This window comes from Bufo bufo, chromosome 3 (assembly GCF_905171765.1).
Source record: "Bufo bufo chromosome 3, aBufBuf1.1, whole genome shotgun sequence".
Classification (NCBI taxonomy): domain Eukaryota; kingdom Metazoa; phylum Chordata; class Amphibia; order Anura; family Bufonidae; genus Bufo; species Bufo bufo.
Genome location: NC_053391.1, coordinates 362,372,631 through 362,390,176, shown reverse-complemented (window position 1 = coordinate 362,390,176; position 17,546 = coordinate 362,372,631). Strand labels below are relative to the sequence as shown.

General features: G+C 40.7%; 1 protein-coding gene across 8 annotated transcripts in view; it reads left to right on the top strand.

Moving 5' to 3' along the window:
• COL16A1 (collagen type XVI alpha 1 chain) overlaps positions 1-17,546 on the top strand; it is a 237,183-nt gene that overhangs the window by 60,585 nt on the left and 159,052 nt on the right. For all 8 annotated transcript variants that reach the window (XM_040424536.1, XM_040424542.1, XM_040424541.1 and 5 more), the window contains exons 4-8: positions 7,953-8,070; positions 9,871-9,994; positions 10,729-11,004; positions 11,098-11,178; positions 13,302-13,445. In XM_040424536.1, coding sequence (XP_040280470.1) covers positions 7,953-8,070; positions 9,871-9,994; positions 10,729-11,004; positions 11,098-11,178; positions 13,302-13,445 — 743 coding nt within the window. The remainder of the gene's footprint in view (positions 1-7,952; positions 8,071-9,870; positions 9,995-10,728; positions 11,005-11,097; positions 11,179-13,301; positions 13,446-17,546) is intronic.

Here is a 17,546-nt window from a genome sequence, read left to right as displayed (position 1 = left end):
GGGTCCCCATTGACTTCTATGGGGTTCGGGTTCGGGATGAAGTTCGGGTCGAGTTCGGATCCCGAACCCGAACATTTTTCGAAAGTTCGGCCGAACTCGTCGAACCCGAACATCCAGGTGTTCGCTCAACTCTACCTCCTATTGGATAATTACTGCATGGGCAATTATCTTTCAGCTGGCAACAAGTTATTTAACCACAACTGGTGCAATGAGTTGCTTCTCATTTCTTAAACAACCATGTCGAGGAACACATCTCGTGGTCGTTGAAAAGATGTTAGTCTGTTTGAGAAGGGTCAAATCATTGGCATGCATCAAGCAGAGAAAACATCTAAGGAGATTGCAGAAACTACTAAAATTGGGTTAAGAACTGTCCAATGCATTATTAAAAACTGGAAGGATAGTGGGGACCCATCGTATTCGAGAAAGAAATGTGTCGGGAAAAAAAATCCTGAATGATCATGATCGGCAAACACTTAAACGTTTGGTGAAATCAAATCGAAGAAAAACAACAGTAGAACTCAGGGCTATGTTTAATAGTGAAAGTAAGAGCATTTCCACATGCACAATGCGAAGGGAACTCAAGGGATTGGGACTGAACAGCTGTGTAGCCGTAAGAAAACCACTAATCATTGAGGCAAACCAGAAAAAAAGGCTTCAATTTGCTAGGGAGCATAAAGATTGGAATCTGGAGCAATGGAAGGTCATGTGGTCTGATGAGTCCAGATTTACCCTGTTCCAGAGTGATGGGCGCATCAGGGTAAGAAGAGAGGCAGATGAAGTGATGCACCCATCATGCCTAGTGCCTACTGTATAAGCCTGTAGGCGCAGTGCTATGATCTGGGGTTGCTGCAGTTGGTCAGGTCTAGGTTCAGCAACAGTATGTGCTCCAAGAATGAGGTCAGCTGACTACCTGAACATACTGAATGACCGGGTCATTCCATCAATGGATTTTTTTTTTTCCCTGATGGCACGGGCATATTCCAAGATGACAATGCCAGGATTCATCGGGCTCAAATTGTGAAAGAGTTTTTCAGGGAGCATGAGACATCATTTTCACAAATGGATTGGCAACCACAGAGTCCAGACCTTAACCCCATTGAGAATCTTTGGAATGTGCTGGAGAAGGCTTTGTGCAGCAGTCAGACTCTACCATCATCAATGCAAGATCTTGGTGAAAAATGAATGCAACACTGGATGGAAATAAATCTTGTGACATTGCAGAAGCTTATCGAAACAATGCCACAGCGAATGCGTGCCATAATCAAAGCTAAAGGCGGTCCAACAAAATATTAGTGTGCGACCTTTTTTTTTTTTGGTGGCGACTTTTTTTGGGGACAGTGTATGTGCAGCCCATATAAAGTTATGGATATGTCACAGTATACGTTTAAATCCGTATTTTCCTAAAGATATACTGCTGACGTAACCCATAATTGCAGTGTGACCAGAGCCTTGGTTACATCATTCTCTTTTCTTTTTCTAAAACTGGCCACCCTCATTTAATTATGTTACAATTTAGTAAAAGACAAGGGCCTTTGTGTTTACATCAGTCCTATCATTATTTGCGTATGTGGAAGAGATTTTGCTGCCAATACCATTACAAATATTCTTTGATGTTTCACTGATGATTCACGGCATATTTATTTATTTATTTTACAAACTTTACTATTTGCTTTTATTTTTTTGCATTTCTAAGTATTCAGAGGCTGAATGCCCATATTCATCATCTGCTGCTGGCAAATGCTAAGTGAATCAGAGTTTCCACTTTAATAAGCAATGTTAGACATGATCAAGGTAAAATCGACTATTGGATGTAAAGGCCCCTTTACAGGGCCCAACACAGCAGGCAATTCATTCCAAAAAATTGCCTGCTCATCAAAGGAGGTGAGAGCTGCATTTGCATGAAGCTATCACCTCTGGTGTATGAGGATGGGTGACACCTCCTGTGATTGCTTATTTCCACAGAGGATCATTATTTAAGGGCAGCATAACTCTGTTTACAAAAGACAATCTGTTGCTCAAAAACGATGATCGGTGGCACATTTACACAGGAAAATTTTTGGGAACAAACTTTGCATGTGTAAAGTGGCCTAAAAGCAGCATGTTTCCATTGACTGCAAGCAGAGGAAATGTCAAGAATCTGAAGCACAAACTATATTAGAAAGTTTCATACATTATTACTTAACAAATACGCTATAAAAAAAAAATCATTTGTGCTAGCTCAGGAGAAGTTGAGAGGAGGATGCACCCTTTTCTCCCTTGGGGTTTCCTTGATGTTATAGGTGTGGGTGCAAGGCAGGTGTAAGGTGCAATGGCCGGCGTATAGTGCAGGGGTCAATAACTAGCCTGGATATAAAAAATAAATGTCTCTATTGACTAAAGTGCTGAATGAGAGTTGTAGTACATCCAAAGGTATCAAAACATAGTTCCAAATAGTTCACAGTACAAGCCTTCTCAGATAACAATGAGGAAGGATGAAAATTATAGTACTCTTTCCTCCAAAGTCTCTCTCTGTTTGCAGAACCTATGACGGGTAATATTACTCTTGTAATGGTGGCTGTAATTTCCAACTGATGGGTATAGAATTAAGATATGGTGGGCCAGACTGTGTCCAAGTGTGAAGGGTGTTTTAGCAATGTCCATCTCACTGAAGTAAAGTCTATCAGCCTTGATCAACAAATAACTTACTGACTGACTCGAATGCTCAGCCATGCAGATGCTTGACCTTTTTGGTTCTTTCCCTTATCTCACTCTCCTTCTGGAGTACTGTATAAATGGGGAGGTCTTTCATTTGAGTAGATAATCCTCAGAGAAGGTGATTCCCTGGAACTTTGGCTCAGAACAGTGAGGAGTGGAGCACAAGCAGCTTCTAATTCTTCCTCCTCTACCTCTCCACACACTAGATTGACTGACTCAGCTAGGAGCAGACCTAAGCTCATGCCTAACATCCTGAAGGGCGGAGTCAGGATAGTTAACCGCGACTGATCCATACAGAGATATACTGGTACATTACAAAGCCTTAAAGGGCTTCTGTCATCCCACTAAAGTCTTTTTTTTTTTTTGGGCTAGTTAAATTACTTATATTGCGATATATGAAAATATAATGGTCTTACTTACTTTGATTCAGCAGTTTCTTCTAAAAACGAAGTTTTATAATATGTAAATTAGGTCTCTACCAGCAAGTAGGGCGGCTACTTGCTGGTAGCAGCTGCAGAAAACCGCCCCCTCGTCGTGTTGATTGACAGGGCCAGCCGGGATCTCCTCCTCCGCCTGTGTTCATTCGGCGCAGGCGCTCTGAGATGAGGAGGCTCGCCTCCTCAGCACTCCCTCAGTGCGCCTGCGCCGATGACGTCTTCTATTTCGGTGATGTCATTGGCGCAGGCGCACTGAGGGAGTTCTGAGGAGGCGAGCCTCCTCATCTCAGAGCGCCTGCGCCCAATCAACACAGGCGCGCGATTTTTGAAATGCCGACAGGGCTGGCCGGAGGAGGAGATCCCGGCTGGCCCTGTCAATCAACACGACGAGGGGGCGGTTTTCTGCAGTTGCTACCAGCAAGTAGCCGCCCTACTTGCTGGTAGAGACCTAATTTACATATTATAAAACTTCGTTTTTAGAAGAAACTGCTGAATCAAAGTAAGTAAGACCATTATATTTTCATATGTCGCAATATAAGTAATTTAACTAGCCCAAAAAAAAATTATGACTTTAGTGGGGTGACAGAAGCCCTTTAACAGAACAGATAACATTGAATAACATAAAATAGCATTAAAAAAACAAGAACAGTTTTAAGTACTCTGGTCTGCGGTACTTCACATTTAAACCCTACCCAACAGTGGGAAATGGCAATGGGATAATTAGACTAACCATAAACCAAGAATAAGAAGATGTCTCTTACTATAGCAACTGTACTACTGATTAAGGATTGCTTAAATTGAGCCTGCCACCTCCACAATCTGTTTCTCATGTAGGGTAGGTGCCCCGAAACATAACTATAGCTTTCTTGTGATAATCTGGTCCTCTAATCCAAAGAAATGCAGTTTTTTATTTTTATGCAAGTATGGTATTTGGTGCATCATGAGCTGGATTGTTTGCGTCATACACTAATGATCTCTCAGGTTAATTTACATATCTATCAAATCGGGTTTTTTTTACACAATAAAAGCACAGAGAGCTATGGGGACTGGGTATTGCGGATGTGCTAGTGGCCATCTAGCAACCCATGTCCTCAGCTCTATACACAGAATTTGCTGCCTTTAATTCTTCCAAATCATCCTTCAAAGTCTCCATATTCTAGAAAAGTCAGCAAGATACAGAGAGAGGAGGAGCTGGATGTTTCTGATGACATATTCTTATCGAGTTTAGATGATGTGGAAAAGGGGAAAAAAAGCAGATGGCAGAAGAAGAGTTCCCAGCTGTAGGGCAGAAGAGCACTGGGGTTGGAGAAGTAGGTAGGCCAGAGTTGATTAATATTTTGTTTACTGTCAACCTGCAGGAGATTGCAGGCCAGAACAGCAATAATACGCATATCGGGGCACAGTTATTAAGACTAGTGTTTTAGACTATAGCTGGCAGTCTAACTTTTTTAGACTTGCCATGAGCGGGGAATAAGTCGCAGATTCTGCCGCACCATGGCACATATCTGGTCATAATTGACCCCCATTTTCCCGCCACCTAACCAGCCAAACAATGGAGAATGACTACACAGTGCGGTCTTTATTATTAAATGATAGGCAGCTGCGGGCTAATTAGCCACGTGGTTTTTCACTGCAGCATGGCCGCAACCCGCTCGCATCATGGCCACTCTTTGTGGCCGTACCCTAAAGCCTCGTTCACACGTCAGTGATTTCCATCAGAGACTGTGAACCAAAACCAGGAGTGGAGCTACACAGAATAAGGTATGATGGAAAGATCTGCACCTGTTCTGTGTTTAGAGCCGCTCCTGGTTTTGGCTCACAATCACTGATAGAAATAATGACTTGTTAATGAGGCATAAGGCAAATTGGCCTGGTATACCTGATTATAGCGATTTGTGCCAAATTAATTAGTAACAAATCAAATTTCTTGGCTAATTTCTGTGAAGTTACCGAATCAAATTTTTTAAAACTTTGAGTATTGTTTTTAGGAATATGTTTTTACAGAGGTTCAGTATACATGTAAAAATGGCAAACTTTCTTGTGTCAGCAGACATAGCAACGTTATGGCAATCAAAGTAGACGAGGGCCCAGTTTTTTCATTGGTATAGCTGAGTGATAGCTTATTTTTTGCAGGGTGAGCTGTAGATTTTGGGGCGTGTACGATTGATAATTTTTTATTTAGTTTTTTTGGGGGGCACAATGAATAAAAACATTAATTCTGGTGCTGGATTTTATTTTTTGGCAGAATTCACTGTGCAGGGTTGAAAAAATATATTTTAGTAGTTCATGTCAAGACAATGCTGCATTTAGACACTTGGCAATAGATTTACTTTTTATTTTTTATATAATAAATGGGGAAAGGATTTATTTGAATTTATAATTTATTTATATATATATATATATATAATTATTTTTTTAAACTTAATAATAATAGAAGTAGTGACTAGGCAACCTTGTGGGCCAGCTGTCATGACAATCGCTTGGCACCTTGGGATTGCGTCACAGGAAGTGCGTATGGAGGCCACAGGCAGGCTAACCAGTCCTAACTCACAGCCTCTATTGACTGAGATATCTGAATGGACAAAAGACTAGGAGAGAGTTATCTTTGATCCCGCTCACTGTGGGCGGGTTTCAGCAATATAACGCAGCTGGCACTCGTCACTTATGGAGCCCACCCCATAAACCTTCCGCCATGTGTACATCAAATGTCATGACAGGCAATTGCAAATCAAAATGGATTCATAGCATAAAAGAGCTTCTGCCATGGTTCAATGGGATTCTGAAGAAGACATCTAGAGAAAGCAGTAGTGGAGAACAGAAAGGGGAAGCAGCTGACTTGTACTTCAAGATAATTTGTGATGTTACTGGAAAGTTCAAAAAGCATGGTAAAGCAGTAAAGTAGTTAGTAGATGTACATTATAGATGTAGTGAACTACTGATTGGTGGCATTTTTGGCAAGAACTGAACTTAGAGCTCTGGTCACCTTTACAGTGACATGGTCACATGAAGTGATATTGTCACATATCCAGATGTGGTGGCCCAAGCTTTAGATCTAATCCCTACTTCTAATAGTTGAAATGCAATATGACTACAGTGTGGGACACTGCTTAGAAAAGTGCTGCTGAACAACAACAGGTACAATGTGGCATTGTTTATTAGCTTGCGTCATATCTCTATATGTATGCCTTGTCAGAAGATACAGTGCTAGCTACTTCACACATTCTAACTGGCATACCCAGGAGCAGACCACATCAGTTTAAATTATTATACCCAAATGTCTGTCCCATATTGTCCTATCATGCTTGGCATTAAAACATTGAACAGAACAGGCAAACTATGCATTGTGATTGCCCCTCCTGCTGAGGGCCACACAGAAAAGCATGAAAGGGAATCTGTCACTAGCATATTAGCAATTTTTTTTATTTTTATGAATCCATGTGTAATAAAGTACCTTATATCCATATGTCTTGTTCTTTTTATTGTGAGTCTTGTCATTTCTTTAAAAAAACGCTTCTTATGATATGCAAATGAAGCTGTAATGAGCCCAGAGGGGCGTTATTCTTTCTCCACGGTGCCCAGGAACGCCCCACTGAAGTGCCGTGCCCGCCTAAATTTGAAAACGAATAACTCCTCCAAGTTCAGCTAAATCGCCTCCCAGAGGCGAGGCTAAGTGCTCCCCCCCCCCAGCGCCGTGCTCAGCGGCAAACACCCCCGATCCTCCTCTCGCCTGCAACCGAAATCCCGCGCAGGCGCAGTGCCGGCAATTTCCTGGGCCTGCGCTATGATAAGACGACTGAGGGCAACAGCTTCAACAGCGTCACTGGGCATGCGCCGATCCCAGTGACGTGTTCGCTGTTTCCTCAGCCAGCTAAATCGCCTGCACTCTGCGGCAAACACCCCCGATCCTCCTCTCGCCTGCAACCGAAATCCCGTGCAGGCGCAGTGCCGGCGATTTAGCTGGCTGAGGAAACAGCGAACACGTCACTGGGATCGGCGCATGCCCAGTGACGCTGTTGAAGCTGTTGCCCTCAGTCGTCTTATCATAGCGCAGGCCCAGGAAATTGCCGGCACTGCGCCTGCGCGGGATTTCGGTTGCAGGCGAGAGGAGGATCGGGGGTGTTTGCCGCTGAGCGCGGCGCTGGGGGGGGGAGCACTTAGCCTGGCCTCTGGGAGGCGATTTAGCTGAACTTGGAGGAGTTATTAGTTTTCAAATTTAGGCGGGCACGGCACTTCAGAGGGGCGTTCCTGGGCACCGTGGAGAAAGAATAACGCCCCTCTGGGCTCCTTACAGCTTCATTTGCATATCATAAGAAGCGTTTTTTTTAAGAAATGTCAAGACTCACAATAAAAAGAACAAGACATATGGAAATAAGGTACTTTATTACACATGGATTCATAAAAAAAAATTTTGCTAATATGCTAGTGACAGATTCCCTTTAAGGGCTTCATATTTTGGTTATATTCTTTAAACCTTTTAGATCCCAGTCAGTAATTACAGTTTTAGAGCAGATAGCTTTATGCACAGTTTATTTTGCATTTGCCTTAGTATTATGTGCGCTAGGCACATCTCTTGCAACTTTGATAAAAAGGGGAGTGCAGCATTGTCTTGACATGTACAGCCTGCAGAGAGACATTAATTCATGTTAGTAATGTAACCAGACACATGCTGATTGCACGTCTCCTACAGCTAAATGCGGCTCATATAACACTACAACAACACAAAGAGATAATTGCTTCCAAATTTAAGAAAATGTTAACTAATCAAGAGAAAAACTAAGATATTAAAATGTGCAAAATAACCTTTTATAACTTCTCACGCAGGGTTCAATTTGATCAAGAGATTTTCTCTCCAGAAAATGAGTTCTATAAAGAAGATTCGGAACCCCAAAGGACCTCTGATCATGCGACTTGGAGAAACTCGCCTTGTGGAAAAGACAGGGTGAGCCCAACATTTGGATAGATCTAATTTATTTCTGTATCATGCCCAGACTTTTAGTAATATTTCCTCTTGTGCGTTTAATAGTGCTGGTCAACTTGGAATCAAATCCTACCCACTGCAACTGTCTGAGATGGACTTAATCAAATGCCACCTCTATTACCCTGGTGTGATATAACAACTTTTGCGATTGATAGTCTTAAAGTGTACACCCTGAAGGCAGCGATTTCAGCGACTCATAAAACCCTTCCTAATCCTGGAAAGTGAGCCTTGGGCGCAGTATCAGGCCAGGCACCTTTCCAACTCATTACGCAACAGAGAACTGCAAGCTTTTATTATTTTTTTTAAACTTGGCAGTTTTCCCAGATGGCTTTGGATAGATGAATCAGGGTTCGAAGGAGCCTAGACTTATAAAAACTCAGTTTTCTAGCGAAAATATGCATTCTTGTTTTTTTGTGAAAACATCATGAAAATTGTATGTAACATTATGAGTACATCCACAGGCGGTAAATCTTCAGCATATTACAGTACCATCAACGTGGACGAAAATTTTACAGAAAAAATCCACAGCGTAAATCAACCTGTGGTCAGGATTTTAAATCCGCAGCTTGTTAATTTATGTTCCGAATTCCACCAAGAATCAAATCTACAGCAAAATCTGCATCAAACTCATGTGGGTTTTGTTGCGGGTCAGCAGCAAAGTCCATGGTGGATTTTCCGTACCAAAAGACGTCTCATGTGATCACAACATCCTATGACTGTGATGGCTAACCTCCGGCACTCCAGCTGTGGTAAAACCACGACCCCCAAGATGCACAATTGCTTGGCTGTTCTCAGAACTCCATAGAAATGAATAGAGCATGCTGGGAGTCGTAGTTTTACCACAGCTGGAGTGCCAAAGGTTAGCCATCACAGTCATAGGATGTTGCGATCACATGGGACATCTTTTGGTACGGAAAATCCACCATGGATTTTGCTGCTGATCCGCAACAAAACCCACATGAGTTTGATGCCATCACTGTCCTATGATTTTATGAAGCATTTCATATGATCATATATGTATATCATATTTACTAAGTGAATTAATACAAAAAAGTGTATTACCACTAGCGTCATATGACTGTGTTACTTTTTTAAGAGACCAACCATGCAGAAATGAACTGAACTATCTGCTAATAATAGCCTTCACAGTAGACTGTGACTTGCGACCTATAGGTGATCATATATTTCTGGACCACAATATGGAACTACCACAATTATTATTATAATCAGGAATTACTGTCACACACGGGCAACCCTTTCATTGCCAGGAGTGGCTGCAATAAATTTGAGAATTCCCCAAAGGCAGGAGGCCTAGTTAGAGCCAAATTCTCTCAACATCATAATGAGATTGCAAGCGCAATTAACTATTCTCTAAGCTGTAATTAAACCACCATCCTTGGCTATCCTTTCCAAAAAAACGTCAGCATTGTGCAAACTGTCTGCACTTTTCGTATTTTATATCTTACTTGTTTAGTAGAAGAAGTTTTGATCTCTTAATGGAGATTCAGCAGAGACCCATGACTATAAATCTTAACAGGTCACTCATTCAACAAAATGTGGATTACATCTTCTGCAAGTAGAGATGTGTACACAGTCTGCCCTTGCATTTAACTTGGCTCCTTGTTGGCTACACTCATTTAATAGTATTTCATTAAGCTTTTTTGTGAGATACTTTGTACAAGTGGCATCCTAAATAGGAGCCCCAAAAGTTGATCACCTTAGAAATATTGCTAACATGGCGCATTATTTGTCTTATGACAGACAAGTGTTTCCACATGGATTACCTCATGAGTTCACCATAGTCATGACTTTGCTGATAAAGAAGCAGACAACTGATGAAGACTGGTACTTATTTCAAATCAGCGACCATCTAGGATACCCACAGGTACCATCTTTCTTGTCCATGACCATATCCACTGCCTTTCTATAAGACAGCACTTATTCTAAAGAGAGCCATTCACTTTAATTTCCAATGCAAATATATTACTTATATTAGGAATATGTTATTTGATTGGTTAGGATCATTCAGCACTACCTTTTCCTGCAAAATGACAGACATCCCTACCGAAACCTGACGGAAACCGTCAATGGGGTCTGAGGAGGGATGATCTGACTATGCCGTCAATTTAGTTGTTCTGCTTCTGTGATGGGGCAGAACCACAGAATTGACTAATGCAGATGTGAACAGAGGCTTATACTTCATCATAATGTAATTTATGCATGCTCAAACTGAAATATGTAGAAATATTTGAAATTATGATAAGGCCAGTTTTTTGAGACGACTGTAATTTAATCACATTTTAACACCTGTCTTTTACATCCATAATAGCTTCACCTCCATGGTACCACTGAGCAGGACTTTGATCATCACAGAACCCTATGGTGATCTAAGGCTTGTTCAGGAGAACAGGTGGAGATCTCGCTCCATTATTAACCTTATAATGGAGCGACATTACAGCTATATGAAATGGGTCTAATATGACATGGACTGTTCTATTTAAGAACCATTGCTGCTAATTCGCTTGACTTTTTTTATCACTTTTGTTTTTGCTTACGTGAAATGTGATGCGTTTTATTTTTGGCAATGGCAGTCGACCTCTTCATGTAAATCTTCTGTAGCTCTCTTTAGGTCTCAATGGCAAGGACAGAAGCCTAGAATTTCGTGCCAGCGGTCGTGATGTAGAATATGTAGGTTGCACATTCACTGGACATGGAGTGTATTCATTGTTTGACAACCAATGGCACAAGATTGTATTGAGTGTACAAGAGACGGTAGTATCCATTCATATTGACTGCAGCTTTATATCAAGTAAACCCATTGAGCCAAGGAGACCCATCAACATTGAAGGACACACCTTTATTGGGCTGGACATGGTGAAAGGAGAACCAGTCCATGTAAGTTTTCCTATAGAAAGATTTTAATTGTAGAATTGTATGTCATACTTGCTTCATACTGTCTATTTTTCTATTCTTCTACTTTTCATGTAGTTTGACATCCAGAAAATTCTTATATACTGTGATCCGAAAATGGCAATGCAAGAAGGATGCTGTGAGATCCTCCCAACCGGTGTAAGTATGAATCGTATTAGCTGTGTAGCATAACAGTATGTTGCTACTATGAGAAAAATAAATTTAGCAATGTATTCACAATGCTTGAACTTGAGACTATACTGTAACTTGTTGTGGACACCATTGGCAGGAAATTGAAAAAACATTGCAGTTTCATGCTGCTAGGGGAGTATGAAATACTGACAGGCTTCCGTCAGCCTAAGGCTACTTTTATAATCGCGTTTGGTGCGGATCCGTCATGGATATGCACAGACGGATCCGTTCAGATAATACAACCGTCTGCATCCGCTCAGAACGGATCCGTTTGGATTATCGTTAACACAGCCAAGACGCAACCGTCTTGAACACCATTGAAAGTCAATGGAGGACGGATCCGTTTTCTATTGTGCCAGATTGTGTCATAAAAAATGGATCCGTTCCTATTGACTTACATTATGTGTCAGGACGGATCGGTTTGGCTCAGTTTCGTCAGACGGACACCAAAACACTGCAAGCAGCGTTTTGGTGTCCGCCTCCAAAGCGGAATGAAGACAGAACAGAGGCAAACTGATGCATTCTGAGCGGATCCTTTTCCATTCAGAATGCATTAGGGCAAAAGTGATCCGTTTTGGACCGCTTGTGAGAGCCCTGAACGGATCTCACAAACGGAAACCCAAAACACCAGTGTGAAAGTAGCCTAATATAAACTTATTATAAGATGCACCAAGATTATTAAGAGGCACGTGCTTCTTAATAATTTTGAGGCAGCTCAGAAGGTCCATGCTTCAGAATATGAAATATATCACAGCAAGGTTTTCTGCAGCAAGTATTGTTAAATTTAATTAGTTTCATAGGCCCCACCCCTCTGATCCAGTAAAGTTTGCCAGTTTTCTAACCACCATCGAGCATGAATAAATTCCACCCAATGTTTTCTCCAAAACGGTGAAGCGCAATCTGTGCACAGAGCTATGGAATATGTTGTTATTCTATAAACGATTAAAATAAATAATTGAAATAAAATATTACATCATTTTAGAGAAAATATAGTTTTAAAAGCAGTTGGTGACAGGGAAAACGAAGAAGCATCTGCCAGCTTCTCCCTGCCTAGCTCGGAGGGACAGCTCCCCCTCTATTTGTGTATACAGATAAATGTAGGAAAAAGGAACCTTGAATTGGCGCTGCTACCCAACAATGAATTCAGAAAGCACATTTCTTCTATATATTTATTAATTTTGTACACAACGCATTCGGCATTGGACTAGTCCCTTCAACAGGTACTCTACACCTATTTGAGTATAGGGAGAGACCTGCCAAGAGAAGAGAACCTGGACTACGGACTGCCCAGCAAACACATTTGTTTCTCAGAAATCCCAAGATAAGGCTGTCAGTATTAGTATTGCTCGTGGCTGGTACCCATGGTCATTTGACTCAAATCTTAGCAAGATGGATGGCATCTGCATCGTACGCTTTGCACTTTGTAATAGAATAATTACTCACTGACAAACTGGAATCTTCTAAGTCTTTTTTGTTATCAGTACAAAGTGACAGTATCCGTGTCCAATCTAAACCAACATTTTGGTACAAATGTTCACTGCTAATAGCTCTACATGTTTTGGGGGTTTGACAACGTAGAATATTGTCTCCTGGCACCTTCACCCACAATGATTGAATCAGCTCTGATGAAGTTATTACATATCTGTTGAAGGGATTTAAAGGGGAAACTGTTAGCTATGGGCCATTTCCACATTTGGTAAGCATATACATGGATAACTAAAGACTCACATGTCCGTGATGAAATCCGTGATAAGATGATCAGTGATTTATCCATGAGGATTTTCATGAAGGATCCGTGTTTTTTAGTTCATGTGTTGAAAATTAACTATAAATGGTCTGTAAAACACGGATGACGTCCGTGTTGGATTTGTGTTTTTCAGGGACCCATATACTATAATGGGTGTGATGGATCCATAAAAAGTAGACATGCTTCCGTGCTAAAACACGAATGTGTGAATACACACATTGAAATTAATAGATACGTGTGCTGTCCGTGGAGGACACGGACAGCACACATTCTTGAATGATTGACGTGTGGATAAGTCCTAAATAATAATTTTATCTAATTCCATTTCTCACATATAATACAGTGCAACCCTGAAGCTCCAAAGACAAGGCGCAATGTAGAAGGTGTTGAGAATGCACAGAATGCCAACTTGATTGAAATACCTACAAAATCCAAGCAGGAGAGTTTGACACGATGCTTCTGCCTGGAGGATTCATTGCTGAAAACGGTAAGAAAAAGGATGTCTGTCTGCCAGAAATGGGGCCTATGAATATATATAGAAGGCTGTTACTGGTATAATGGCATATCATGTTTAATACAGAGAAATTCCTCTAAGGCTTCCTATAGACATATCTTTTTTTGTAGTGGTGGTTTATTTTTGCTTGTAAGAAGCCATGAATTTAATTCGTTTTTTACACGCATATTTTGGCTATTTTTATTTTTTATTTATTCATAGAGTACATTAATGCATACAATGTAAAAAAGTTCCCCAAAGTGAAGAAAAAAATGCCACAAAAACACTGCATTGGTGCATTACAAATTTCACGATTGACTTACAACTAAAGTCTAGTGTTTTTGGAAGAAAAAAAAATGCAAGTTTAAAAAAAAACACTATGTATAAAACCACCATAATCTGTTAACAGTGGCACCATATTTCGTTCTCAATTATTCAAAAGTTCTAGAAAAAATATATAAAACTCACTTGTTAATGTGGAGAACTTTTAGTATTGCAACACGATATAAAAATGAACACAAAACATACTGCTGTTTCTTGTAAAATTTGACATTATATTGTAGTTCTGGAAACAAGTACCAAATTATCAGATACATGAAAGATTTTTTTTATTCTTAATTTTAGAACAAAGAACCAATAAAGCCTAAGACTGGCCACAGTAATTTAGATAGCCGTTGGCCAAATTATCGTCCCTCTGATCACCCAACCCTCCGATACATGTGCATGCTCACCTCGTCTGAGTGTGTATACATTCTGAATAGAGGGGAAGAAGTTGTCAGACTCCTTCCTTTGGTGGCGGCTTATCTTCCTTGAGAAGAAAATGATTGGCATGTTGAAAACCAACAAGCCCCATGGCAGCTTGCCAACTGGTGCTGCTGAGATTGGCCATCTTAATTTAAAGTTGGCTTAGGCCAATTTCACACTAGCACTAAATGATTCGGCAGGCTGTTCCAGTAGAGGAACAGCTTGCCAGAGTTCATCACATCCAGCATAGCCTGAAGGGACCAGTGCACCTCCATGCCCCATTGACTATAATGGGACCCGGTAGTAATCCAACCTGTTTCTAAGATTAGTGCTGAGATTCGGCTGGACAAATACTGCTGCAAGCAACGTTTTTTGGATGGCCAAATCCCAGCACTAATGCTAGAAACAGGCCAGTTCCATGCCGGGTCCCATTATAGTCAATTGGGTCTGACGGAGAAAGGTAGTATTCGACAATGCTGGATATGATGAACTTTGGCAGGCTGTTCCGGTAGAGGACAGATTATTTTAGCGCTTCTGTAAAACTAGCCTAATATAAAAAGAGCTATTAAAAGTAGTGGTAAATCATGCACAACCCTTGATGACAGAAATGAGGATAATGGATCTGTCTAACTTTAGCCAGAAAATGGCAGACCCATATCACCATCACCCAATAAAGTATCAAAACATAACATTCTTGAAATTATGCATATGCATCTGGTACCATTACAAGTAGATATTTTATACAAGAGGACATAAGTTGCATGTATACAGAAATAATACAGCAGATTGACTTGCAGATTCATTTTTGATCAGATCAATTTTTGGAACTGTACATATGTATTTGATAACATTATTAGGAGCTATTTTTGTAGCTACTTATGTTCCAGATTTATGGATTGAGAACAAATTATGCAACAGATTGCCTTGCAGATGTATTTTTTATCTAATTTTACGGAGGAAATAAAATGTTTAAGTTTAAAACGGAAATAGAATTTCACTCCAAAATTCTTTTTTTTAATTTTTATTATCTTTATTAATATATCAAAACCAGTCATAATAAACATAAGAATTGAATAAACACTCCACATATTCACTATATTTTCCCCTTATGCCTATTCCCCCAAACCAACCCCCCTCCCCCCCACCCCAAACTCCAAAATTCTTAATCGTTGATATGTTGTCAGGGTTTTACCAGAACAGTACTGTATAAATATTTTCCAAGTAGTTTAATGCACTTGATTGTGAGAGAAGAGGGTATTGATTAATCCGAAGTAGCTCTTTTTATGCATTAGGGACACAAATAGAAGCAAGGATTGGTTTTATTGAGCACAGTATGCTTAATGCTTTGCAAATTTCCCAAATGTCACTTTTTTATTTCCTACTTCTAGTCTTTGAAAATTCCATTTTCATCTCCTTAAACACATTTCTTTTCCCTTGATCTTTAAATACATACTATAATCATACTTTACTTAAATTCTTATTTTTTTTTAATAAAAAACCTGTTAAGTATCCTGCTCACAGACTTCTTACTTTTGAGGCTTCAAAAAAACATAAATTTAATGTGGGATTGGGGTAAGTTACATCACTACAAGAATAACTACCGGTACTCTATATGCAGATAATGATTTGGAATAATTTTATTTTTCACAATGGCATCATTCTCACTTTACCAATATCCACAGCTGATCAATGGGGGGGCCCCGAGAGTTGGACCATCGTTGATCTGATATTAATGATCTCTCCTGAGGACAACCCCATTATTATGGATGCCCTCTAATATATCTTTAAAACAATCTGTCACGAGTTGGAGGTCCCAGGAGAGACCACCGCGTCGTCAAGCAATAAACAAACAGAAATCAGGTACAGACACACAAGAGTTTATTGCACAAACCAAAACCAGGGAAGGCAGCACAGACAAAACAAGAGCTCTATGTACCGTCAGCACAGTGGGAGAAAACCCCCACTGCGCCACTGTCTAGTAATACTCCAGAGGGGCGTGACTAAGCAACTCCTGGTATTCACTAGAGCCCTAGATGGTAGAGTTAGACTTTGCCGCAGGAAGTTGCCAGGGTCCACTCTGGAGCGTGAACTAGACAGTGACAGCAGGAACAAATGGACAACAGGTACCAGAAGGTACCGACGGCACATAGGCAAACATAACAGACAGGCAAATACAAAACAGGGCAACTAATAACACACGCAGAAATACATAGCAAGGAAACAGGAGTGACAATGAGCAGAGAAGGACTTGCTCCACCAGTGGTATACTGCGTGGCCTTGCGCATAGCACTCTGCAGCTAGGCGCTTGCTGAACCGAGACATATGAATACACACAAAGTAAATCAAACATAAAAGGCAGAACAGATAACAGAAAGACAGGAAAGAAGACGGAAATGAACAAGTAGGGAAACCCACAGAGCACAGACAGGCAGACACGGATCCCATGGGTCAGCAGCATGGGAGAGAGAGTACAAACCAGGAGCAGGACAAGACAACACACACCAGGAGAGCTGACACAGAACTGAGGAAACCTCAGCCTTATATACACAGGTTCCATGGGTGCAGCAGAGAGACCACACCCATGGAGCAGACAGAGGATTAACTCCTAATAGGAACACAGGGGAGTTAACCCATACAGAACCACAAATAACACACAGGAACGGAACTTCAGCTAGGAGCGCCGAACGAGCAAGGACGGAAGGTCACAGTCAGAGGTAACGACTGTGACACAATCTCTTTTCAGAATAAATACAGAGATGCAAAATACTGTCCAATAGCAAACTTCAGATTTGTGACTTTATAGACAACATTGCACCTAAATTTAGGGGCAAATGGCGTTTCTATGCCACCATCGACACTTTCTAAAAAGAGGGAGTGACACGGGTGTGATGTTGGCAGTGCAATCAGTCACATTTACTATAATTTAGGCTAGTTTACCAGCGTAAATGATGATTGAAATCTAGTCCAGCTACCAGCTATAGTAGATTTTAATCCAGGCACGTAGACTGCCAGAAGATGCACTTAATTTATGAGAAGGCATGCGTCCCACCATAAATTAAGTACATTATCCGGTGGCACAAGGGATATCAAAGACTGAAGTACAAGGCCGGACTTTAATAAATAAGTTCTACTGTGGACCTCAATTATTAAAACAGTCCAGTAATAAATCTGTCTTTGCTGTTCGTAGTAACCTATCATATCCCAGTTTTTATTTTTCCAGAACAGTTTGGGAAAATACATCTGAAATTGAGGACTTAGTGAGGTACAGTCTGTATACAACAAAGCCATAAATAAATGAGGCCATACATTTTACTGTAATATCACATCAAGGGATTGAGGGACATTTATCAA